The following is a 26,188-nucleotide window of genomic DNA, read 5'->3' as shown; positions in this document are numbered from 1 at the left end:
TGCTAAAGCCTTTGTTGGGATGCTTGGAGTTTGTCAAATACTTGTATAGAAAAGGGACTGTCCAGAAATTTTGAGTCTTAAGGGCTGGTGAAGGCTAAAAGGATAGTGAGAAATACTACATTAAAAACTGGAGGAAAGAAGGTCCTTGTTATGTAATGGGAGAAAGTTTAGCAGCCTGTTATTTGCAGCTAATGCAGGAAGAAGAACTGAGTGACCTAGCTAAGATTTTCAAGCAATGTGTTGAACGTCCTGTTGCTATTGTTTTCTTGCTGCTTACAGAAACATGCAAAAGAAGAGATATAAATTGAGGGAATAACTTAACAAAGAGAACATTAGGATTTTGAAAATTATTAACCTCTGTAGGTGGCAAACAATGCTAAAAGCAAGAAAGGGCTTCCAAGCAAAAATGAAATCCAAGTTACTGGTAGGAAAACTGGTCTAGATAAACAACTAAGGGCATGTCTGTAAAATCCAGAACCTCAGAAAGACCAAAGCTTGTATCTCAGAGTATATTTAACCACACAGAGGCTCTGTAAAGAGATAAAGGCGACCTGACAGACACTCTTATTCAAATAATGAGGCCTCTAAGAAGCTTATCTCAGATTTGTGGCTGTGGCTTTTGGCTTGTGCAGTGAACCCCAATGAGGTTCTCATGAAGCCCACAACATTTTCAGAAGAATCAGCAGAAACTCTGCCAACTGGAGTGAGAGGGACAGAGACAGCACAAAATGAAGAGCCGCCACTAGATTCCTAAAACTCTAGTAAGCAAGCTAAGAAACTATTGAGCTGCAAATGCATTTCAGGAAAAAAGGATGATTCAGAGGGCAGAACCTAGAGTTCAGATGGTGGATAATTATCCCAGGCCTTGTGACCTAATAAAGGAATTTCCAAACATTTGTCTGGCTAGATTTCAGAATTGCTATGGAGCAGTGGCTCCACTGTGTTGGTTAGGGGTGGTGGAGGAGGGGAGACACATAACTTGTTCTTTATTTTCTTTAAAGGTCTGCAGATCAATACCCATACTTAAGAAAGTATATCTTGTGGACCTCATTAGCACCTGTACCTATGTTAGATGACAAGATTATTGACTTTGAGGTGATTGTGTAATGAGGTGAGCCTCTGAGAGGGGCCTTGAAAGGGGTGAGTGTATTTTGCACGTGGAAGGGACGTGAATCACTGGGATGTGGGGACAGAGGGAAGACTGTGGTGGACAGCCGTTATGATGCCTCTCAAAGTTCCCCACCTCCTCTTATTCAAACTATTTTGTAATCCCCTCCCCTTGAAGGTAGGCTAAACCTAGTGATTCCTAATTAACCAAATACAAAGATGAGGGGATATCACTTCTAATATTAGGTTACAAAAGGACTTCATCTTCTATCTTGGGCATCCTCTGCTGCTCACTCACTTTCAAGGAAGCCACTTGCCATATTGTAAGCTGCCCTACAGAGAGGCCCACATGGAAAGGAACAAACATGTCCAGCCAAAGCCTGTGGGGAACTGAGTCCCGCCCACTTACTTGAGCTTGAAAGCTGATTATCCTCTAACGAAATCTTCAGATGACTGCAGCACTGGCCAACAGCTAGACTGTAGCCTTCTGAGAGACCTTAAGCCACAGGCACCCAACTAAGCTGTGCCTGGATTCCTTACCCAAAGAAATTGATGTAATGAACATCTATCTGTTTTCAGCCACTAAGCTTTGGGGATAATTTGTTATAACAACAAGCAATTAACACACCATCACAGTTCCTACTCTATGACTCAGTGAGGGAAAATAGGAATTCTATCATTAGTCAAAGGTATTATATTGATCAGAATTATAGTAGCTGCTATTACAATTGAAATCCAAATATTACCTTAATACAATATAAGTTTATTTCTCACTCATATAATCATTGCTGGTGTTCCTTGATGACTGGGGAGCTTTCCTCCAAATAGTGATTTAGGGAAACAGAGTTCTATCTTTCAGCTTTGCCATTCCATATGATTAAGATGATTCTTCCGTCGGGACAGAACATCTTTTTCCTAAAAACCAAGCCCCGAGTGGCATATTGCTTCTATTCACACCACACTGAAGAAAATTCATCTGATAGACAAAACTGGAAGCAATGGTGCCTGGGCAGACACATCCCAGGATCAATTCTAGACAACAGAAAAGACAAACTTTTGGTGTCATCTGGTCACACATCATAGATATCATTAACAAATGCATACCCAGGACCTGGGAAAATAGCCACAGTGTGCATTTGTGGTCTCAATAGACCTTGTTCTAAGCTACGCTTATATAAGAATTCTTCCATAAGCCCTCACTCTGCATAAATGCAAGTCTTTTTCGAATTCCCATGGAATTGTTCATAGAAATTTTACAGTCATTCAGGAGTGCCCAGTCCCCTGCCACTGATTTAAGTCAGTGTGAGATTTGGATGCCATGCCATGGAGTGTTTTTAATTAAAATAAAACCTTAGTGCAGTTTCTTTTTTCTTTTTTTTTTTTTTTGAGACGGAGTCTCGCTCTGTCGCCCAGGCTGGAGTGCAGTGGCCGGATCTCAGCTCACTGCAAGCTCCGCCTCCCGGGTTCATGCCATTCTCCTGCCTCAGCCTCCCGAGTAGCTGGGACCACAGGCGCCCGCCAGCTCGCCCGGCTGGTTTTTTGTATTTTTTAGTAGAGACGGGGTTTCACTGTGTTAGCCAGGATGGTCTCGATCTCCTGACCTTGTGATCCACCCGTCTCGGCCTCCCAAAGTGCTGGGATTACAGGCTTGAGCCATCGCGCCCGGCTAGTGCAGTTTCAATGCTAGGGATCAATTTGTTTTAATTACAGTGGAAATATCAGAAATCAGAACACTCTTAGAGTTCTGAGGTTTGTTACAACTTTTTACTTTCTTCTCATAGTTAATGATTGCCCCGTAATCCAGCCTCTACAAATGCCACAGTTCTACAGAAATCGGATACCCTTTTCAAATGTAATCACTCATGAAAACTCTCCACACCTAAAGGAGGAGGTAGAGGGATATTTTTCAGTGCTTCTTTCATGTCAAAGGAATATGGAAAGGCTATTGGGCCCTGACAGGGGAACTTGCAGATGAGTGAAGGGCATGGACCTAAATGATCCAATCCAGCATTATGAACTTCTGAATTCTTTCAGTCCATATATATTATGCAAAGTAATTTCTAATCCTCAAAATACACTTCCAACAATGTTCCCTAGATTTTTGATGTTATAACAATAATGAAGGAAATTAAATATTTCTGGGTGAGATTAATCTCCTTCCTAACTTCCTGTATTTCAAACTACAGGTCATATTAAGCTCTGATTTTGGTTACCAGCCAAGCAATAATGGTGACCATGTGAGAAAAGGGACAATCAAGTTTTCAGTCACAGGCTGGGTATGGTGTCTCACACCTGTAATCCCAGCACTTCAGAAGGCCGAGGCAGGCAGATCACTTGCACCCAGGAGTTCAAGACCAGCCTGGGCAACATGGCACAACCATCTATCCACAAAAAATTTAAAAATTCTGGGTGTGGTGGCACACGCCTATAGTCCCAGCTACTCCAAGAGGCCGAGGTGGGAGGAACGCTGGAGCCCAGGAGGTCAAGGCAGCAGCAAGCCATGATTACATCACTGCCCTCCAGCTTGGGGGATAGCAAGACGCTGAGAAAGAAAAATAAAAGAAAAGAGAGAAAAGAAGAGAGAGAGGGAAGGGAGGGAGGGAAGGAAGGAGGGAGAGAAAGAAGTTTCCAGTTACAAGGGAAGCATGGAAAGTAGAATCAGTGGGGAGGTTGCTTAACGGTTGAGAGGGAGAGTCAAGAGAGGGTCGATGTTTTCTAAGATCCTTGAATCCTCCTTGTTAGTCTCATCCCAGTAATTCAAATTCCAATATTTCCCTCATAGCTTAACAGAAGTGACAAGGTTGTGAATTCAGTAAGCATCATCATTGAGCAAATAACTGCATCTACTGCTGCCTTTGATTTTTAGCAAATGCAGCCCCATGCTTAGAAGGAGTATGAGATTCTTGCCAACACAGACATACAGGTAATGATTCAATTCCTTAAGGCCAGAATTTCAAGTAGCCTTGAAATTTAATTACCCAATTTCATTATAAATAGGTATCATATATACTTTTGGGAGTAGTATTCCTCAATACCTTTGTTTTTGGTAGGAGCTATCCAGCCCCTAGTGCACAGTGGGCTTAGAATTCTGCTATATCATGAATATCCTTTCACAGCACAAAATAGGATTAGGAATTTACCTGTGCTTTGATCTGTCTCACTCGACATCCATCTTGAACACTCTGCTTCTCTACAGCCTAGTAATCATTCTGTAGTATAAATTTCTGTATTGGCTAGCTCTCTTTGCTTGAGAACCAAAGAACTTGACTCTAACTTAAAATTAGAAATATTAGAATACCAGGTAGTTCACAGATTCAAAGAACTGAACTCAAATCCAGGATGTGAGAAAGCAGGAATCATCCCAATGGATTTCAGTGACAGGTGGAGGAATCCTTAAGTTGCTGCCGAAGGATGACTTAATTCAAACAAATTCCAGCCTAGGAGTCATATCCCACAAACTTCACAGCAGGTACAAAAATGTCCCATCAATCAAAATGGATATTGACTAAAACAGAACATCCATTTTGGCCATACTGGTTCATAAAGCTGAATATTGGCCCTGTTCCTGTCCCAGTGTCTTTCAATCAAAATAGAGAGAATGAATCTGGTTGGCTTAATTGGAACATATGTCACTGACAGTTCACCAGAACAATACAGAATGAAGAGAGGGAAAGGGCCCACAAAATGCTAGGAAAAGTCTGTGTGTTAAAGACAAAACCAGATTTCAACATATATACTGAGGCTGTGCATATGTGTGTTCATACACACATATATATTCAGTATTAATTTTGACTCTGACTAGATCATTTTACATGTAAGGTTCTGTAAACCACATATTTCATTAAATATGTTGTAGATGCCATTCCACAGGAGTATATGTAGAGCTTAACTGCTTTCTACTAACTGCACAACACCGTACTGAGTAACTACAGTTTAATCAATCCACTTGGCAGGGCACTGAATTCCTATTTGTCATAATTAAGACAGTTCTACAAGAAAACATTATTTATATCTACCTATCTATTCCAATGGGATAAACTTCCTAGATCTGGAATTACTGTTTGAAAAAACCTCACATTTATGTTGGTAGGTCATGCTACCCAAGGAGATAGGGGATGAAGTGACACTGCTAATAATGATCAAGGACCTGTTTTCCCACAGTAACACCATTCCTGGATATTATCCAAATTTTGTATTGTAATCTACCTAAGAGCCAGGAAAATGCGGTTTCATTAATATTCTTCTGATTAATGAGGTTAAGAATTTCACGAATTTTCTTTATTCATTTGGATTCTTCAGGGTGATTTGCCTACAAGTGTGTATGGCCAGTTGTTCCCCACTGCTCTGTATATGTAACAGCATTCTGTTGTTTTCTCTAAATTGCATACATTTGCCTTCGATTGTCTTTTATGAGTTTTTGGTGCCTTTCACCATGCTGAAGTTTTAGATCGTTGCATAGCCCAACTTGTTCTCGATTTCTTTATGGCTTGTAGGACTCCATGTCCTACTTGATAAAAGGTTCCCTTTTTCTACATTTGCCTCTAACATGTTATTTTATGATTAGATATGTCAAATACGATAGGCATATTTCTCTGTAAGGTGTAAATGTGCTTCTAACTTTTTTCTTGGAGAGGGTGGATAAAATTGTCAAAACATCATTTCCCCGACATTGAAATAACACTGCTATTATATACCAAAATCTCATATGCAAAGAGATCTATTTCAAAAATTTTGGGGAAGGCTGAGGCAGGAGAATCACTTGAGGCAAGGAGCCCAAGACCAGCCTGGGCAACAAAATGAGACACAGTCTCTACAAAAAAAAAAAAAAATTTAAGGTTACAGTGAGCTAGGATCTTAGCACTGCACTCCACTCCAGCCTGGATAGAGTGAGGCCTCCATCTCTTAAAAAAAAAAAAAAAAAAATCTTGGCCAAGCATGGTGGCTCACACCTGTAATCTCAGCACTTTGGGAGGCCAAGGAGGGTGGATCACGAGGTTAGGAGTTCAAGACCAGCCTGGCCAAGGTGGTGAAACCCCATCTCTACTAAAAATACAAAAATTAGCCGGGCATGGTGGCGGGTGCCTGTAATCCCAGCTACTTGGAGGCTGAGGCAGAGAACTGCTTGAACCTGGGAGGCGGAGGTTGCAGTGAGCTGAGATTGTGCCACTGGCACTCCAGCCTGGGCAACACAGTGAAACTCCATCTCAAAAAACAAAAAATTCTTGCTATTCTTGCCTAATTATACTTCCCTGTTACCGTCAAAGTAAATACATCTTACTGGGACTGAATTATAATTTACAAACATTTGAGCAATATTATTTCTTCTAGAAAAATATTATTTCTCCTTTTATTGACATCTTTACTTTTCAATATAGTTTAATAATTTCCTTTCACCTCTATTGATAAATGAGTTCCTTTATCATTTGTTTTCTTGTTTTTGATGTGAGAGTTGTATTACCCTCATAAAATTAGAATCTTTTATACATTTTTCTCTAGAGCAGAGGTTGGCAAACTTCCTGCTAAAGGACAGGAAATATTTGAAGTTTTGCGAGCGATACAGTCTGTCACAGTTGTCTAAAGCAGCCATAGTCAATAGCTAAACAAATAAGCATGGCTGTGGTCTGATAAAACTCTATTTACAAAAACAAGCAGCAGACAGGATTTGGCCCATGAGCTTTAGTTTGATAACCTCTGCTCCACAGCAGGGATCACACACATTTTCGGTGTAGGATCAGACAGTAGATATTTGGGCTCTGCAGGCCACATGATCTCCTGTCACCACTGCTCAACTCTGCTGCTGTAGCCCAGTATAAAGGTCAAGGTATAAATCAATGTGTGGCTGAAGCCAACCAAACTTTATTTACAGACGCCAAATCTTAAATTTCATATAATTTTCATGTTGAAAATATTCTTTTCACTTTGTTCAACCCTTTAAATTTTTTTAAAATTCTAGATCATGGACCATACAAAAACAGTCAGTGAGACTGTGGCCATGAGTCATAGTTTGCTGACCCCTACTCTGGATCAATTTACCTCACAATGAATGGTTCCTTAAAAGTTTTAATATAGTTCATTTATAAATGTGATTTTTAAACAGGTCAAATCTTGCAAAGTTTTCTAATTCTTGAGTAACATGTCAGTTGTTTTAACTTTATGCATATAAATCTTGCATTTTTTTCTGATTTTTAAAATTCATTTGTCCCAGGCGGCCTATTCATTCATGGTCCCTAGACTTTCTAAAACAAATCAAGTCAAATGTAAAGTTTAATTTTCTCACCAACAAGGTCACATCACCTTACATTCACACAGGGTCAGATGGAAAGCCACAAAACTAACTCGGCATTATAGAATCAAGTTTTAAACCAACAAAGGCAAAATCTCACCCACTACTGGAGAACGCTGTTCCTGATCTAAAATGTACTTTTTCCTACCCTCATCCTACTGCATCGTTTTTTATCAGAGCTGACTACTGTAACTTTTCAATGTTCAAATACAACGTTTTTAAAAGAGCTAAGTTTACTGAGCACTTAATATGCACCAGACATTGTGCTGAGCACATCTCACGCGTTAACCAATTAAAGAAACTATTAAGTTTTACAAGAGGAGTGAATAAGTTACATTTACACTTATGTGAAGAACAAACTAATAAGGGACAAAAATAAAACAAAAGGGCAGGGAGATGGGGTTTTAAACTGCTGGAGTACTCAAACAGAAATGACGTCTTGAGGCTATGGTGATGGGAGGGAGGATGGATTCCAGAGAAATTTGGGAAACAGATCCACAGGATTTGACGTGGAAGGTAAAGAGGGGCATGTTGACGACTCTCCAGTATGAATTCGCTGATGATGAGCTAAGTGTGCAGTTTGCCTGAAGACTTTTCTGCTTTTCTTATAGTTATAAGATCTCTCTCCAGTATGAACCCTCTTATGTTGATTAAGGTGTCCAATTTGGATGAAGGTTTTCCTACATTCCTTACATTCATATGGTTTCTTTCCAGAATGAATTCTCTGATGTACACTAAGGGATTGACGATGACTAAAGGCTTTGCCACACACACTACATTCATAAGGTTTTTCTCCAGTATGACTTCTGCGATGACAAATAAGGGAGGATTTTGTCTTGAATGCCTTTCCACACTCAATACATTCATAAGGTCTTTGGCCAGTGTGCAGTCTTTGATGTTGAGTACAGGATGAGTTATCACCAAAGGCCTTCCCACATTCTATACATTTATAGGGTTTCTCACCAGTGTGAACTCTCTGATGTTGAATGAGGTGTGTGGTCTGGCTGAAGGCTTTACCGCATTCCTTGCACTCATATGGTTTCTCTCCTGTATGGGTTTTCTGATGCTGTGCAAGGTGAGCCTTCTGGGTGAACGCTTTACTACAAACCTTACATTCATAGGGCTTCTCTCCAGTATGGATTCTCTGATGAGTGGCAAGCTGAGAACTGATGCTGAAGGATTTTCCACACTCCCCACATTCAAAAGGCTTCTCCCCAGTATGAATCCTTAAATGACTGGCAAGGTGTATATTCTGCCTAAAAGCTTTTCCACACTCTTTACACTTAAAAGGCTTTTCTCCAGAGTGTACTCTTTGATGTTGAGTGAGTGATGCATGATGGCTGAAGGCCTTCCTGCAAACATCACATTCATATGGTTTTTCTCCAGTATGAATCCTTTGATGTACAGTAAGGGAGGAACCATACCTGAAGGATTTGTGACATACATCACATTTGTAAGGTTTCTCTCCAGTATGAATTCTCCTGTGTTGATTAAGCCCTATGTGGTCACTGAAGGCTTTCCCACAATCAATGCAATCAAAGGGTTTCTCCCCAGTGTGATAGTATCTCCAGTGACGGATAAGGGATGTGTTCTGGATGAAAGCTTTCCCACACTCAATGCACTCATAGGGCTTCTTGCCAGTGTGACATCTCTGGTGTCGGGCAAAGGACGAGCCATCACTAAAGGCCTTCCCACACTCGTTACATTTATAAGGTTTCTCTCCAGTATGAATTCTCTGATGAACAGTAAGAGATGAGCTCTGGGTAAAAGTTTTCTTACATTCATTACACTTGAAAAGCTTTTTTCCTGCATAGATGCCTGTCTGTTTTATTACCACTGAACTTTTTTGAAAATTTTTAATTGAATCACAATTATGAACTTTCTCTTCTGAATCGTCCAAATGGAACCATCTTCCAGATTTGTTATACGTACGTTCTCTTTCCTTAGAGAGGGTTTTGTTATGATTAATTGGCTCTTCCCTGAATTGTGTCTCTTGACCTACTGCAAGCTTCCTTCCAAACACACAGTCAGAATCCCAATTTTCTCTGAAACTGGAACACTCAAGTTTAGTGTTTGAGGTTCTGTCTGTTTCTCCTTCAGCATATGAATCTTGCTTTGGAAATAATTCCTGGGTCTCACGTACAGATCGCTGGCCTGAAAGATACCAAGAAAACACACATTTCCTTTTTCATGTGCTAGGAAAAAGAAATCTGCCAAAAGGAAAACTAGTGAATTAATTCACTGATTGGTGAATTCATCAACATACATTTTACACCTCTAAAAACTATTACATTTAGGACCAGGCACAGTGGCTTATACCAGTAATCCCCATGCTTTGGGAGGCTGAGGTGGATCACTTGAGGCAGATCACTTGAGGCCAGGAGTTCAAGACCAGCCTCCACAACATAGCAAGACCCTATCTCTAAAAAACTTTTTAAAAAATTAGCCAGGCATGGTAGTATGTGCTTGTAGTCCCAGCTACTCAGGAGGTAAAGGCAGGAGGATTGCTTGAGCCTAGGAGGTTGACGTGGCAGTAAACTATGATCAGGCCACTGCACTCCAGCCCGGGCAACAGAGCCAGTCTCTGACTCAAAAAACAATAATAATAATTTTCACATTTTCGTGGCTACTTCCACAAGCCTGAAAACATCCTCAGTTCTCTGGCCATTCCACAATGAAGCCTTGCATTTTCTCTTTTTTGGGCAATAAATATTTTTCCAGCTTTATTGAGGCACAGTTGACAAATAAAAATTGTATATATTTAAGGTATAAAATGTTTTGATATGCTCATACATGGTGAAATGTTTACTACAATCAAGCTAATTAACATATCACCTCACATACTGTCACTGAATTGTACACTTTAAAATGGTTAAATTTTATGTGTCCTTTTCTGTAATAAAAATATGTAAATAAAACAAACGTAAAAAAATGTAAAATAAAACAAACATGTAAAAAATAATGTAAAATAAAACAGACCACACAGCAAAATACAGAAGATAAGAGAAAGGTAAGGAAAGAAGGGGAAAATGAGAAGGAAAGAAAGAAAAGGAAGGAAGGGGATATAGGAGAGAGAAATAATAAGTTACAGAAGGTCAAACAAATGTATTATATTATTCAAATGGGACATCTATTCATTTTTTAAAATCTAGGAGTGAAACAAATGAAAAAACCAACAAAGTACATGCTTCTATAAATGAAGATAACTCCCAAGTTAAGCTACTATATAGTAAGAAATACCATTTGCAAACTTCTAGACCACAGAAAATTGGGGGAAAATTTTATCAAACTTATAAAAAAAAGCATTCATATCAATGTTGCATAAATATAGGAAAATATACAACCAATAGAAATGTGAGTAATGAGTATAAACAGACTATGAATAGAATACAAACTCTAAATAGATTTAAGTGCACATATTCTCAACATCATAAGTAGTTGGGGAAATGCAAATTAAATAAAACATTTTTCATCTAGCAGCGTGGCAAAATTATTTTTAAACTACAAAATAGCCATATTGGTGATGATGTCTAGAAACAGTATTCTCATATATTCTTTACCAATGGTACAGCAAAATATCTATGACACTTTAAAAATATGTATGCTTTGACCATGCAGATTCATTTCCAAGCATATATCTTGAAGAAATATTCTGACATGTAAGCAAGAAGATACATACAAACTGGACCACTGTCGATTATAGGTAAAAACTGGAGAAGACCTCCTAAATGTTTAAATATCCTCAACAGTAAATAATTTAAATAAATTATGTATATTCATATGTTATAATACTAAATAGTCATTAAAAATGAAGTAGAACTATGTGTGTTAAGTTGTTAGGCACACAAATAGGATAAATCACATTAGAAATAATACACTGGACTATATAAAAACTGAAAAATTTTACATGCCATAATTTTAAAAGACCTAATTAAAATAAAAACTCTTATTGCCATAGGTGAAAAATAGTTTGAGACAATATATCACAGAATTAGTATGCTTATATACATAGCAATCACTGAGACTGTTAAAATATTTAACACACAAGTGAACTGGGTATGAATGACAGACATTTTACAAAAAGATAAAGAGAAAAACCAAATTTACAAAAAAATGTTCAATTTCTTTCATAAAAATTTTAGTGTATAATCTTTCAACAAATAATGAGCGCAAGTTTTCATGTAAATAACCAGTGCTTTCAAGATGCAATTAAACTCATCCATCTAATTGTTGCTAGTCACCAAAAACAAACAACTCTCAGAGCCCAGCAGGTGCTCATATCCAGGAATACAGCAGTCCCCAAAATGTGTAGTTTTCACTTAACTTGAAAAATCTATTCTATCTTTAACACTAAGAAATGTAAAGCAACCTAACTGAGCAATGACATATACAATGTGGAATCTACATGAAAAACATGTGAATGCATAACTGAATGTACACTATAATTTCTACTATGTGAAAAATGTGTTTATCCTAACTTAAATGGGTCTAAGGTGTATGTTGTGATAAGGTCATGGTTTTCTATTCTTTTGCCAAACTAAACCATTACATTTTCTACAAACCATTATTTCTATGGAAATTTCCTTTCTTTCCGTTGTGTATCAAGAGGAAAAGATCCTTTACTTCCGCCTTCTTGCAATTCAACTTCTGCCCACCTGTCCTACTAAAACATAGAAGCCATTGGGAACAACATCTCCTTTGTCTCTGTAATGCCCTATTTGAAATTCTGCAAACTTGACTTCATGCAAGCTATCCATAAACATGTGTTATCCTTTCCATTACAGTAATTCACTGATGGTTTACATTTATGCGTAATTCTCCGTTTCCAATCACCTGCCAATACTCAGCAGAGTGGCTCAGTCACATAACTTTCAATTGGAGGTTCTCACAGGAATGGATGCATGATGAAAATAATAGGCTATTTAACCATAGAAGAGAAAACCTTTGGAAGTCAGCTCAAAAGTGCATCAGGGTCCGGAAAAGGAAGTGAGTAGATGATACACATCCCAGTTCCTCATTTAAGGAAGTGAGTGGATGATAAATGTCCCAGTGGTCAAGAAAAAAAGGAACTTCAGGGAAATGGGAGTTACTGGAGAGAAGGGGGCAAAGGAGGAGGAAAGAATTATTTGGAAATCCTGGAGTTCAATTTTCTTTCCAGACCCGGAGAGCCTGGTAAAATTTCCTACTGTATATTAGTGAGGATGCAACCTTTTTAATAAAAGCTCTGCTCTCTCTCACAGTGACTTTTCCACATTAGGCTCTCCTGCACTCACCTGATAACAGGCTTCCTGTCAGTTCTTGCTTCACCATCCAGGGCTCCTTTTCTTGCTGTAGTAAAGAGACTAAATCTGGCTTAGCCACACAATGTCCTGCAAAAGTGAAAAGAGAGGAGGTTTGGCCAATACTCTTGCCATCCTAAAATTGAGAACCACTCCTTGTTGATAGAAAAGTGTTACTGCTGAAAGAAGCAGTAAAACAGGTGAGTAGGATCTGAAAGACACAGAAGATAACGCTTTAAGCATAACAAAGACACCATCTTTCACCTCTACAAATGCCAAATTCTTGTCTTAGGAATCCACAACAAAAATTCAGGCCAGCACGTCAGAAGACACTCCCTCCCTCCTCCATAATTCAAAACTGGTTTGAAAATGGAGGTACCCAATGACAGATTCAGATATGGGAGAAGGACATCCTTACCTGCTGATCCCAGGTCACTATGGTTCTCCCATATCCCATTCTTAGAGAAATTCTTCTGAGCTGGGTGTAGCTGCTGGGGGAAGTCAACAGCCAGGTTTTTGATAGTCACCAAGCCCTGCAATGGTAAAAGCACGTTTTTTAAATCAAACCATGTTCATGAACCCACCTGGTCCCAGTGGGATGGACTGTGTCCACACACTGCAAAAAAGGCACTCCATACCAAGAACTGCAACTTAAGTTCTGGTACACCAGGTCACATAATGATAGGGCTTAGTTATAGCATATATGTTTGGGGAAAAACACAGAAAAATAGGAGAAACTTTCTGCTATGGAGAGTTTGTCATACTTACACACAGTATGAACTTACACACAGTATGAACCTTTTAACACAGACGGAAGGCTTTCCCATATTCATGCAAATTATTCAACAAGTCCACAGAGTTTTTCTCTTGTATGAAATCTTTGATGAAAAGGAGGGGTCGATATTCTGCTCAAAGCTTTCTTACATTCATCGCCAAGTCAAACATTTCTTACCTTGACAGATTTGTTTGTAATTCATTACAACTCAGTTTCCCCCTCCACTGTTCTTATGTGTATTGAGATTAGGCACTCTGTTCTGAGGGGATAATCTGTCTATAAGAAGTATTGTATTCAAATGAAAACTTCTCCTATAGTTATTGTAGTCATGGTCTCTTCCCTCAAGAAGAGTTTCCTCATGAAGGATACTTCCTCTTGCCTGAAATGTGTCTTCTGACTTACCGGCTGTGTGTCAAACAGAGCATCATAATCCCAGTGTTCCCCTAACAGGGAGTACTCCAGATTATAGCTTGTGAGTCTCTCTGTTATCACTGCCTGGGATAGCTTTCCTTCACAGAAGTCCTTCTTGAGAGGTAACTCCTTGATCTTCCGCACAGTCTTCAAGTCTGAAAGATATAAAGAAGGCGAATATATCTTTTATCGTGTTAGTATGAAGAAAAATTCCAAAATGTAACCATTAAATTAAAAGCCACAAAAAAGCATATGATAGTCACTTATTTTTATGGAAGAAAATGAAAAGCAAATCGTTTTGAAAGCTTTCTTATATTACTAGCAATATTCAACCAACCCTACATTCCTAAATTTGTGTAGCCATAGTCCTAAAGGACACAATAAGACCTTTCCCACCTAAAAGCTGAACAAGAGTTCACATTATGTTTTTAGCAGAAGACTGGAAAAAGCAATTAAAAATCAAGAGATAAGGGAGCTCACAAAAAAAAATGTATGATAAAATGTCTAATATAAAGAGAAAGTGGAGGCTATAGAAAAAAACTGCTATATGATCCTTATTTCAGCTTTAAGTCAACTCTTTTTCACTGTCCATTTCACCTAGCAAAAATTTCATCTCTATCTCTACGTACCTCCTTTTTTTTTTTTTTTTTTATTACAATGCTAACTAATAAAAGTCCAGATCCTGGCCTTAAAAATGTAAGTCTTCATAATTAACTAGTCTCAACAAGAGATGAAGGATCTGCAGGAAGAAAAAACAGTTTTATGTCATTAAACTAGCTCGAAGTATATGATTTCATATGATGTTAAATTGGAAACTTCACACAAACATTCTTGTTCTCTGATGCCATATACTGACCCATGTGAGTCACTTTAATTTATAACTGTCAGTAACTTGTCTTGGTGTCAATGCAAGCGTTTCCTTTAAATGTGAATTGAACAAAGAAACCTTGTAAGATTCTCAGTTCTTTAGAAACTGTTACCATTTCCTATTAGGATAAAACCTCTGAAAGAAATCTATAATTCTAATTCCTTGTCTTACTTAATAATCTGCTGTTCTAGAAATAAAAGATGTAGTTGAAATTTCTGTATTCCCAAATAGTATAAATAACAGATACTGCAAGAGGCTTAGGAAGAGTCTGTTGAAGATGCTGCGTGTCTGAGGCAGCTGAACTGTGACCAGCAGTGGCCTCACCCTACCTGGTTCTCCCACACTCACCTGGGCACCAGGCTCTTGTCATTTTTCTCTTCACTGTCCAAGGCTCTTTTCCTTGTTCCAATGAGGAGATCACATCGGGCTTAGAAACACAAAGTCCTAGACACATAAAAAACAACCTGGTCACATACTGTGTGGCTGTCCAGACTGAGATGCAGTCCCCTTGGCTTGACGCGAGAGGGCAGTGCAGGTCTTGGTGATAAAGGCATGAAAGGCTTCTAGGTCAAGGAAGTGGGTAGGGTGAGGGGTGGAAAAAGGAGTGGGAGCCCTTACCCAGCGATGCCAGGTTCTTGTAGTTCTCCAACATCACCTTCCTGTATAAGTTCCTCTGATTGGGGTTCAGCCACTCCCACTCCTCTTGGGAGAAATCTACGGCCACATCCCCAAATGTCACCAAGCCCTGAAATGATATAACCATGTTCTTGCTCAACCAGTGCTCATGCCCCGACATGACTGGGGGGCTGTTATAGAAAGAAATGTGTCCCCCGACAAAACTCCTACATTAAAGTCCTATTCCCCAGCACTTTTGAATGTGACTGTATTTAGAGACAGGGCCTTCAAAGAGGTAATTAGGGTTAAATGAGGTCATATGGGTGGGGCCCTAACCCAATCTGACTGGTGTCCTTATTAAAATAGGAAGAGATACCACGGTGTGCAGGCACAGGGAAAAGGCCACGTGAGGACACAGGGAGAAGACGGCCGTCTGCAAGCCAAGGAGAGAGGCTTCAGGAGAAACCAAACCTGCAGGCACCTTGATCTTGGACTTCCAGCCTCCAGAACCTTGAGAAAAGAAATTCCTGTTGTTTAAGACACCCACTCTGTGGTATTTGTTCTGGCAGCCTTAACAAACGAATATAGGGGTCTAAAGATTCCTTGTCTTCATTTTGAGTAAGAGACTGTAAACTCAGTACTCTGGAGATCTAGTTAGGTATTATACAGCTAGCCTCATTCTGTCTTAAACTCCAGGGAAAAGAGAAAAATATGGAGACAGCCCCTGCCTTTGGAGAACTTGCAGTTTTGTGGAGTGAAAGGAGGCAGCCTCAAGAAAAACCCCTGACATCAATTCAAAACTATAAATAACGAAGACTAACTTGTTCTATGCACAATAGGTACTACAGCACTGTCCAGCATGGAGACATTTGAGTGGCCTGAAGCAGCATAAGAATGGGGCAATAAACTTGAGATGAACCTCAAAGCATCAATATTATTCATGACTAAACTGGGTTCTAAGAATTTCTATTTTTACTGTTAGTGTTCAGTAGAGGTTCATTTAAAAAAATCTAGCAATATTCTTTTTCTAAAATGAATATGTAATAAGAATGAAAAACACTATAATGTTTTAAATTAATGAAATGCTTTTAAGAACCAAGGTGCCGTGTTGGAGAAGCTACGCATTATGAGGGGCTATCAGGAGCACGTTTGCTAACAGCTCGGCATGAGCAAGATTTTCCTGACCGACGGGCAAGATGGGCTGCTCAGCTCCTGCTGGCAGATTTTTATGCAGTGTAGTTTTACAGTTTCAGCCTACAACTCTGATACGTTCCAATGTATTTTAAACATTTATTCAGTTGCAACTCTAATCCCAGGAACCTGTGGCTAACAGAAGGCAGATTTAAATGACTAGCAGCTGTGAGATTTTCCAAGTCTAAACTTAAATGAACATGAAAAACAGTTGGACTACCCCAAAAGCTGAATTACGAAACCTCACTTGGTTACCTAATGCCTCTGTGCCTCAGTTCCCCAGCTATAAAATGGAAAAGGCAACAATACCAACCTTATAGATTACATTTTGGATTAAATGAGGCAATACATACACAGCACTTAGAACGTGCAAGGCACAATGGAAGCATGCAGTGAACATGAGTTATGATGATGCTGACTGTCATAACTCTCATTCATAGGGATGCTCCCTCTGCTTGTCACCCTTGACCTATATGTTTTCAGGCAGTCCTCGCCCAGTCCCCATTTGTATGTTCTAGATAGAAAAGGCCCCATACTATGAACTGACCACTGTACGTCTGCATGAAGCCTGGTGAACCTGATAATGTAAACTTCAAGTTCCCTTACTGAGCCTTGAGCTCCCTTCAAAGTATCCAAGCCAACCCTGTCTTGGAAAACACACCTAGATGATGCCCTGGACCCCAATAAAAGCTCCAGCCCACAGGTCCCTCCCTCCCTCTTGGTCCCCACCCTTTGGCTGGGCATGTGTGTCTTGAATGTCTCTGGGCCCTTCCAGTAAGCCCTGCAAGGTGTGCTGGTCACCGTTCTCTGGAATCTGCGAGTAATAAATAATCTTTTTGCCATTCTGCTCTGATTGTCCCTCACCATGCTGCATCTGACTACACAAAACCTAATTTAAATACCTCACTTAACAAACCACACCACCAACCAAAAGCTGAACCTTTTAAAGATTCACATTATTCTACTAGAAACAAAAGTCCCTTTGAGGTTTGAATTTCTGCTGAATAATATACAATCACATGTTCTTTAACCTGCTACCAAACTTTAAGGACATTTTTAACTGAATTGTGTAAAGATAGGTCAAAAAGGTTTTGTAAGTGATATCCCGATTTGAGTGAAGATCAACTGCAGAGGTAGTGGAATCAGTCAACTGCAGAGCTACACTCTCGATGGTAAACTCATGATAGAGAAATCTCCTAAGCTGGGGACTGAAAGGCCCCCTGCAGTGTAAACCACAGGTAATACTTGCAGGAAACAGCCAAGAACTGCTTAATGTCCTTGAGCAAAAGACACACTAATATGGCTACCTAAGCAAGCTAGTCTAAAACAAATGCTGGTCAGCTCTCAGCAATAATTTTGCAAGTTGAAGCATCTTGGCATAAAAGAAGAGGAACTTATTTGCTTGCCAAGAAGAATCAACCCTAGTTTCCCAGGTTGATCCTGTTTATGCATTAGTGATCTGCTTTTGTATCAGTGGTTTGTTAAATGCCTTCAATTTAATCATGTACGGGGACCCAACTTTAGCAACATACATACATCCTCCTAAGACATTTTCTGTTTTTTTCGGACAGCTCTTTATGTACAGAATCAATGACTTTTGTTTTAAAAATGTCTTTTACTGTAAATAACAGCAATAACAATAGCTGAAAGTACTTACAACACTTCAGACACTATTCTATATACTTATATATTAGCTTATTTAATCCTCACAATGATCCTAATAGTCAGTACTATTACTATTCCCATTTTACAGATGAGGAAATACTGAGCTGTAACATGCCCAGGATCACAGTCAGTCAACTGTAGAGCTGGGTTTTGAACCCAGGAGTCTGACTCCACAGTCCATGCTCTTAACCTCCACTTCAGGTGTCAGCAAAGTGTTTCTGTAAAGAGCCAGAAAGTAAATATTTTAGGCTTTGTGGGCCACATGGCCTCGGCCACAACTCTTCAATTTTGCCACTGTAGCACAAAAGCAATCACAGATAATATATAAACAAACAAGTATGTTGTGCTACAATGAAGTTTTTTTTATGGACACCAAAATGTGACTTTCATTTAATTTTCACGTATTCTTCTTTTGATTTTTTTCAACCACTGAAAAATGTAAAACTCATTTGTAGCTTGTGGGCCACACAAAAGGAGGTGATGGTGGGCTGGATTTGGCCCATAGGCCATAATTTGCCCAGTTCTGTCCTATATTACACACTTTTTTTTTAAAGTACGCCATCTAAGTGTCTTGCCTGTAAATTTCTAAAACCGTCATGGTGACATGAGGATGCTGCCAGCTAACACTAGTAAGTCCTTACTGTGTGCCACGTACCTCGTTTCAGGCACTATACACAACTTAATCCTTACAAGAACTGCTTGAGGCAGGTCTAATTATTTTCCTCATTTTATAGATGAAGAAAATGTGGTCACTTGAGTTGCCTGAAGGTTATGCAGTGATTAGATGCTAGAGCTAGCATGTGAACCTAGTCCATGACCTTTGACCACTTTGCCATTCTACTTCTATTAAAACTTTCCACTCTGATAATAGCAGTAATACTTAGTATCCATTCACCCTGATAGTGAAACAAGTTCCAGGAGAAAACACGTTTTCAGATAAAAATAAAAAGAACTTTCCCTAACTGATGTCTCCATCAACCTACTTAATTTAGATGGAGACAAAACACTGTCAAATGTGCAGGTCCTGTTCTTATTCCTGTTGCTGCAACATAAATATGCAGACTTCAAAACGGGTTTCACATTTTTACACTATACCACAGAGAAAACATTATACAGGCACAGAATCTACTCCTGATATAGGCATCTGATGTAAGTTAACTCATCTTAATACACATATGAACTGGGTATGGTGGCACATGCCTATAGGTCCAGCTACTCAGAAGGCTGAGGCAGGAGAATTCCTTGACCCTAGGAGTTTGAGGCTGTAGCACACTACAGTTGTGCTGAAAATAGCCAATATACTCCAGTTGGGACAAAACAGTGAGACTCCCATCCCTTAAAAAAAATTATATATACATATACATATATAAAAGTATATATACATATACATATAATATATAATAGATGTAATATATATTATATATAATATATGTATGTATATTATATATGTATGTATTATGTGTATAATTTATATGTATATATGTGTGTATGCATGTGTTTATATATAAAATATATATAATTATATATGTAAACACATTACATATATTCTGTATTATATATACATATATTACATAATATATACATACATATATACATATAATATATAAACACACACACAGACACACGAAGATAGAGACATTAAAAGAATACAAACCAACAAAAAATAAAAGCAACTTTACACTTACAGAAAAATATTTCTGTTGAAATTTCATAGAAAAGAATGAACAGGAAGTACTTTATAGAAAAAATACACTAAAAAGATTTGTTTCAATTCAATTCAGTTAACTTTTGAAACATATGAATAAACATTTATTTGGTAATAACTATTTTTCCTCATGAAGTGTACATTTTTTCAAAGCATGCATTTTACAAAGCATGAATTACAGCTTTTGAGGCACCACTGCTGTTCTATCCAAAATAATAATTTTAGAAGTATTCTGATTTCACATAAGCTTAGGAAACCTTAATCCACGAGGAAAGAAAAACTTCTAGGAATGTATTCACAAAATAATCAGGGGCTGGGCATGGTGGCTCACACCTACGATTCCAGCTCCTTAGGAGGCCAAGATGGGAGGATTGCTTGAGGCCCAGAGTTTGAGGCTGCAATTAGCTATGACTGTGCCACTGTACTCCAGCCTGGGTGACAGAGTGAGACCCTGTCTCTAAAAGCAAAAAACAAAACAGAAAAACAAAATCAGGGAAGAAGCACATTTTCAGGTATAAGAATGACTATTCTAACACTACACTAAATATCAAAACACTGGCCACAAGAGAACTTTAAGACTATATTCAAACATTCATCCACCAAATATTTTCTGTATCAAACATTTAGGCAAAACTGCCCCAAATCCTTGCCTACGAAGTGTGACACAAGGTGACATGTTTGGATAGACCTTTCTGGCTGCTCATAGGGAAGGGGCTGTGGGGAGCATGAGCAGAAGCAAGAGGTCCCAGAAGCACAGTCAAGAAGCTGACAGTAAGAGATAGGAGGACTTGGACCTGCTGGTGGTGACAGATGTGATGAAAACTGCCAGATTTTGCACATAATTTGCAAATAGAACTGACAGGATTTGCAACAGGACCAAATATGGAAGGAGAAGGAGAGAAATGAGACAATAATGATAAGGCTTTTGGACTGAGTAACTGAGAGGATGAAACGGCCACTGACTAGGACTCAAGCTGTGGGAGGAGCTGGTTTATGGGAGACTCTCAGGACTTCGGGTCTGGACAGGCTGGCTTGAGTTACCTGTTAGACACTCAGGCAGAGGAGTGGAGCAGGATACACAGGCCCGCAGCTCAGAGGAGAGGTTTGGGCTCACAATGTGAATTTGGGAGGAGGCACCATGTGAGTAGGTTTTACAGACAAGGAACAGGCTAATATCCCCAGGAGACAGCATGCAGACAACAAAGAAAGGGCCAAGAGCAGAGTGCTGAGGCACACGCTGTTCCAGGTCAGGAAGGTGAGTAAGAACTGTGGCAAAAACTGAGAAGTCAGGAAGATGAAAGTCAGATGAGTGTGGGATCCTAGTAGCCAAGGGAAAAAGGGAGCCTACTGAAGGACAGGGATGAACTATTTGAGGGATTGGCAGCCACCTGTTTTTGTAAGTCAAGTTTTACTGGAACACAGCCCATCCATTCATTCTTTGGCTACTTTAGCTCTATAAGAGCAGAAAGGAGTAGGCACAGCAGAGACTCTCAAAGCCTAACATATTTTCTGCTGTGCCCTCATCCAGCACAAGTTTGCCAACTCTGAGCTATTTCAAATCCCAATGATGGTCAAAAAAGACTAAGAATTGAGCACTGCATCTGGTAATGTGAAGATCACAGTAACCCGCTTAAGAGCAGTTTGGGCAGGTCAACCGGAAGCTGAATCATCTGTACATATATTTTTTGAGGCCCCAGTGGAAGTGAAATGGTTCATCTATTAATGAGCTAGCTATGATATTTATGGGACACAGCCAACAGAAACAAACACAACTATTTATTGGCATTTTTTAAAGCCACAAAGTCAAGTGGGAAAAAGAAAGCCTTTCATATTGCACCTCCTCTCCCTAAAATGTTGTCTTTACTGTGCCTCCCAAACATCTTCTCTCCCTTCAAGGCAAGGCTCAAAAATCACCTCCTTGGTAAATACGCCTACCCTTCCGCTACAAGAGGCTGGAAGCCAGGAGCGCCTTGTAGTCCTCGCTCACAATACTTGGCCCAAGGATGATCACATTCTAGAATCTTGCTTGTTTCCTTGACATTGGGTCAACAGGCTGTGAGCTCCAGAGCAGGGAATGGGGCTTAGCTATTGGTTTGTCCAGTGGCTGGCACAAAGTGGTCACCGAACAAACCACGTATAGCAGAAGGGTCTGCCGTGTTCCTCAAGGAGCACACTTCCTTCATCAGAGTGCCTCTGAGAAAAGCGGTACGAGGGAGAACTGACTCATTTCATCAATCAAGAATGAAGGCTGACTGGAATGAAGCAGCAGCAGGCATGGAGGCCCTGGGCAGCTTAAACTTTTCCCTGTAGCCCATCACTTCACTAGAATGTGAAGAAATAGAAACCCGCACCCAAACAGGTCTCTTAAACTGAAAAATTTCAAGAAAATAAACAACATTAAGTCCCGAAAAGCAAGACTGCATTTCAGAGACGAGAGATGAAATGCCAACTCACCTGGGGCATGGCTTTAGGTTCAATTCCTGTCCCCGCAGCCTCCAGCTTCTGGTTTCTCTCCTTGGGAAGAGCAGTGTCCCTGGAAGGCAGAGCTGGAAGAGAAGGGAGTAGCTAGAGACCAGGTCTACACAGTCCCAAATCACCAGCCTAGAAACGTCCCTTCCTGCATGAGCAGGTGGGATCAGGTCATTACCCTGCCTAGGAACTACCACAACGTAGAGATAGTTTTTTTTTTTCTCCCTGGGAGCACGAAAAGAGGAAAAGTGTCCAGTTAGAGTCACCCTGGGAAAGTAAACACCCTTTTACCGCGGCTTGGCGCTCTGAGTCAGTTGAGCTTCCAAATCTTCAGATTCCCCCGCTCCACCAGCTTCAAAGACCAGGGGCACAGTTCTCCAGCAACTGGTCCCCGAGAGCCCAACCCCCTCCCAGATCTCATCCCGAGATGAATTCGTCCCTGTCCGCCCGGCCCCAAACACCTGTCACTCTCACCTCTGTGCCCAGGCCCCGTAGTGGCCGCTCCTCGCTGGCCTTTGGTTGCGAGGCCATTCCTTGAGCGCGGCCTTCCCCGGGCAGGGAGGGCCAAGGTGGCTGGAGTCCCTGTCGTCGGGCCTCGGCCCGCCCGGGGCTTTGTGCGGGGGGCGCCTCTACCCCGAAGCGGCGTCGGCTCGCGAGCACCCGCGCTCGCCGCCCCCCGCATGTCACCCGAGGCCGCGCGACGCCCTCCCGGCCGGTCCCTCACAGACCCACACCCATGGCCACACCCGCCCGCCACGCCCAGCGAACAGCCCCGCGCGCGCTCCCCCAAGCCCCGGCATCCACGGGGCCGCGCCGCGGAGCCGCCCCGCCCCCGGCCGCGCCCCGCCCCTCCCTACACCTCCCTACCCCTCCCCGCTGCCCCGCCCCTCCCCGCCGCCAAGCGCAGCCTGGCCCGACCCGCTCCCAGTGCGCAGCCAGCGCCGCCGGAAGTGGGCGGGACCTCCGCGCAACGCCCGCTGGGAAGCGTAGTCCCAAGCAGGGAGAGAAGCGGCGGTCCTCGGAGCTCCTGTTGCAAGATACGGTTTGGCCCCGGGCCTACTTAACGCCCGTCAGTCCTGCCCTCTGCGGGTCGCTCCCACTTGTCCCTGGACCGCAGCGCCGCATAAGTGGTTGGTCGCCAACGCCGGGCCTCGGTGTGGCCGGAAGCAGAGGCCGCCCTGACTACACACCCACGCCCCAAAGGCTTTTGGGAGTCGCGTAGGTGCAGCGGCAGGCCGGGTGAGGAGGGGCTTGTGGAGAAAAAGGGTGCTTGGCTGTGACAGGTGTGGGGCCTGGGTGTCAGCTCCTTGCGGGAGCATCACTGCCGACGGGGAAGGGAAAGGCAATCCTGGGTGCCTCTGGAGTCCGGAGGATGACTCTGATGGGGCATGTGTGTGGGCTAGGAAAAGATGTAGAGAGCTTGTGGGATTGATTTTGGGTGCGCCCTCACCACCTCCCGTTCTCTCTGGCTACACGGGCCTCCCATCCTCCAAAATACCATTTTCCATTTTGTAACCTATGTATTTGCACGTCCTGGGTCGGAATAGTCTAACCCCAAATTTTCGTCAGGGCTGGCTCCTTTATGCCATTCACTTGTCATCGCCTCAGAGAGGGCTGCCTAACGTTTCAAAAATACCAGCCCTGGCGACCTCTTGAAGTTCCCTTCTTGTGTGAATCACGATCTGAAGTTAACTGATGGATTTATTCTTGTACATGTTTAGGACCGGTCTCTCCCCCAGGGGCCTTGTCAGAGCTGGAGAGCTTCATCCTGGGAGCCAAGGGCCTTGTTGGTTCACAGGCAGTGATGCTGTTACCAGTCATCACAGATGCACTGACCCCTGCATGCCCAGTCACACTGGACGCCTGGTCTCCTTACTGTTGAATTGATTTCCGTCAGGTTTCCTGGTCTCAGTGATAGAATTAAGATGACTTCTATCTCTGAATCCAAGGGTGACTGAAAGCCACAAGCAGCAGAAAGGACAAGCCCAGCATTTCTCTTCAAAACACTTCAGTCTCATAGAAAAGGCTTAGTTTCAGAGTCAGGTGGACCTAGCCATGTAATAGCTGTGGCAGACACTGCTGGTGGTCTCTCCAGTGTCTATTTTGCACTCCTTCTGCAGCAGAACACTGATGATCTTCAAGTGGCCACCTGTCCAGCTTATAATGCTCACCTCCCCAGTTTCCTTGTAAGGAGTAGTGGCTCTGTAACCAGTGAAATTTAAGTACAGATTTGCTGGGGGTTTGGTGGTTGTGTGGAGAGAGACACAGCTGGCGTGTAACTCTGGCCTGTTGTCATTTCACACAACCTTCTTCCTGCTTGGGTATGACACAGGATGTCAACAGGTAGAACAGCTGTAGAGACCTGGCAAAGGGATTGTGACTAACTCAACATTCCACTGGAGGCTATATGATCAAACAGCAAATTGTTTATCATGAATGCAGAATGTGGGCAAACTTGCTTCTGTGCCTGCCACCAGAAAGTTTGCTGAAGGCAATCACTTCCTGGCGCCATGCTCCTTGAGGTTATCTAATGGGACATCTAGAGCCTATTGTTTGAAGAATGCAGTCTTGCAAGCCTGCTGTAAATCAAGCTACCGACCGACAACCACCCCCGCTTCTCCCTATTCACTCTACCTAATAAATATGAAGGGCTGTAAAAGCTCAGGGCCCTTGTTCACTAGAAGCAAGGAGCCCCCATATCCCTTCTTCCAAATATACTCTTTTGTCTTTGTCTTTATTCCTATGTTTGTCATCCTTTTTTCAGTCCAACAGGGATAGGGTCCGCCACAAACAGCCACCTTGACATCATGAGGATGACAGTTATGCTAAAGATGGCTTAGCAGGAAAAAAAAAGAGAAATAAAGAACCAAATAAATAGTATTAGAAATGAAAAAGTGAACATAATCACAGAAATTTTTAGAATTTTACAAATACTATGATCGCCTTATCTCAATATATTTAAAACATGCAAGGGTTTACCAGAGAGAAAATTATAAGTACCAAAACTGACTCAAGAAGAAATGGAAAATCATTAAATAAGTTCTGAGGCTTTTCTGTGAATACCAAAGCAATAGATAATCCCTATCCTATAAAACTACACTGGAGAATTTAAAAACTAGACACCCTTGATACCAAAACTGGACAAGGACAGTAGGGAAAGAATTTAAATAGGGAAAGAATTGCCAATCTTCAATGACAACATACACATTAAAATCCTACCTAAAGTGACAATAAACATAGTCCAGCAATACCTAGAAAAATATGTCATATCCAAGGAAGATATGTCAGAATACTTTCATGTTCTGGAACATAGAGGCATCACCTATGTGGATAAAGACAGCATCCTGAGTTGATGGAGAAATGGCATAGAAGGAACCAGGTCCTTTGATGACATGGAGCACAGCTGTCTTCTTGCCATGACCTGCCACCTACCTACATGGGAAGCTGTTACTTGAGAAGGCAATAAAATCTTCTTTATTGACAGAGTTGACAATATTTTTATTGTAGCAGTCACTTATTCTCATATGACTGCTATATGCTGTTTTCCTATTATATGGAGCTATATGTGTCCTTGTTCATATTTAGCAGAGAAGCAACAGAAACACACTAAAGAATTACGAAGAAAAAATTCTCAATATATCCAAATTTTTAGAGAGCTACAAGAATCATTTCATTATTAAGTTCTGATGCAGCAGGAAGATGACAAAATTTCTCACCTTAACCACCAGGAGTTACACTGTGCTTTTTTATAAACCCAAAACTATAACTTTTTGAAAAACAAAAACCAACAAGAAAGATGAATAATCTCCCTGCTGAATCA

The 26,188-nt window shown here is 41.0% G+C and overlaps 1 protein-coding gene and 1 long non-coding RNA gene across 3 annotated transcripts; one reads left to right on the top strand and one right to left on the bottom strand.

Annotated features, from left to right (window-relative positions):
* Positions 1-4,058: 4,058 nt before the first annotated feature.
* ZFP28 (ZFP28 zinc finger protein) lies at positions 4,059-23,190 on the bottom strand. Of its 2 annotated transcripts, XM_050771686.1 has the most exons (8): positions 22,843-23,190; positions 22,354-22,445; positions 15,342-15,468; positions 15,072-15,167; positions 13,847-14,010; positions 13,088-13,202; positions 12,664-12,759; positions 4,059-9,544 (listed from the first exon to the last, which is right to left on the bottom strand). In XM_050771686.1, exons 1-8 carry the CDS (start codon positions 23,048-23,050, stop codon positions 7,836-7,838), a joined length of 2,607 nt encoding a protein of 868 aa, XP_050627643.1. In that variant the 5' UTR covers positions 23,051-23,190; the 3' UTR covers positions 4,059-7,835. The 2 variants fall into 2 exon arrangements, with proteins under 2 accessions (XP_050627643.1, XP_050627644.1); XM_050771687.1 differs by lacking the exons at positions 22,354-22,445; positions 22,843-23,190 and adding an exon at positions 15,715-19,495.
* A 177-nt stretch (positions 23,191-23,367) lies between these two features.
* Positions 23,368-25,085, top strand: LOC126943280 (uncharacterized). Its single transcript, XR_007721728.1, has 2 exons — positions 23,368-23,607; positions 24,811-25,085. It is a non-coding gene; the product is annotated as an uncharacterized LOC126943280 (long non-coding RNA).
* The last annotated feature ends 1,103 nt before the right edge of the window (positions 25,086-26,188 follow it).

Source organism: Macaca thibetana, chromosome 19 (genome assembly GCF_024542745.1).
Source record: "Macaca thibetana thibetana isolate TM-01 chromosome 19, ASM2454274v1, whole genome shotgun sequence".
In the NCBI taxonomy this organism is placed as follows: Eukaryota; Metazoa; Chordata; class Mammalia; order Primates; family Cercopithecidae; genus Macaca; species Macaca thibetana.
The sequence above is the reverse complement of the archived record's forward strand: the minus strand, read 5'-3'. Positions and strand labels throughout refer to the sequence as shown.

Coding starts and splice junctions, on each gene's coding strand:
- ZFP28 (XM_050771686.1), bottom strand. CDS start 23,050: ATGCGGGGGGCGGCGAGCGCGGGTGCTCGCGAGCCGACGCCGCTTCGG. Junction 22,446..22,842: donor TACGGGGCCTGGGCACAGAG/GTGAGAGTGACA, acceptor CTTCTCTTCCAG/CTCTGCCTTCCAGGGACACT. Junction 12,760..13,087: donor TAGTGACCTGGGATCAGCAG/GTAAGGATGTCC, acceptor TCACTTTTGCAG/GACATTGTGTGGCTAAGCCA.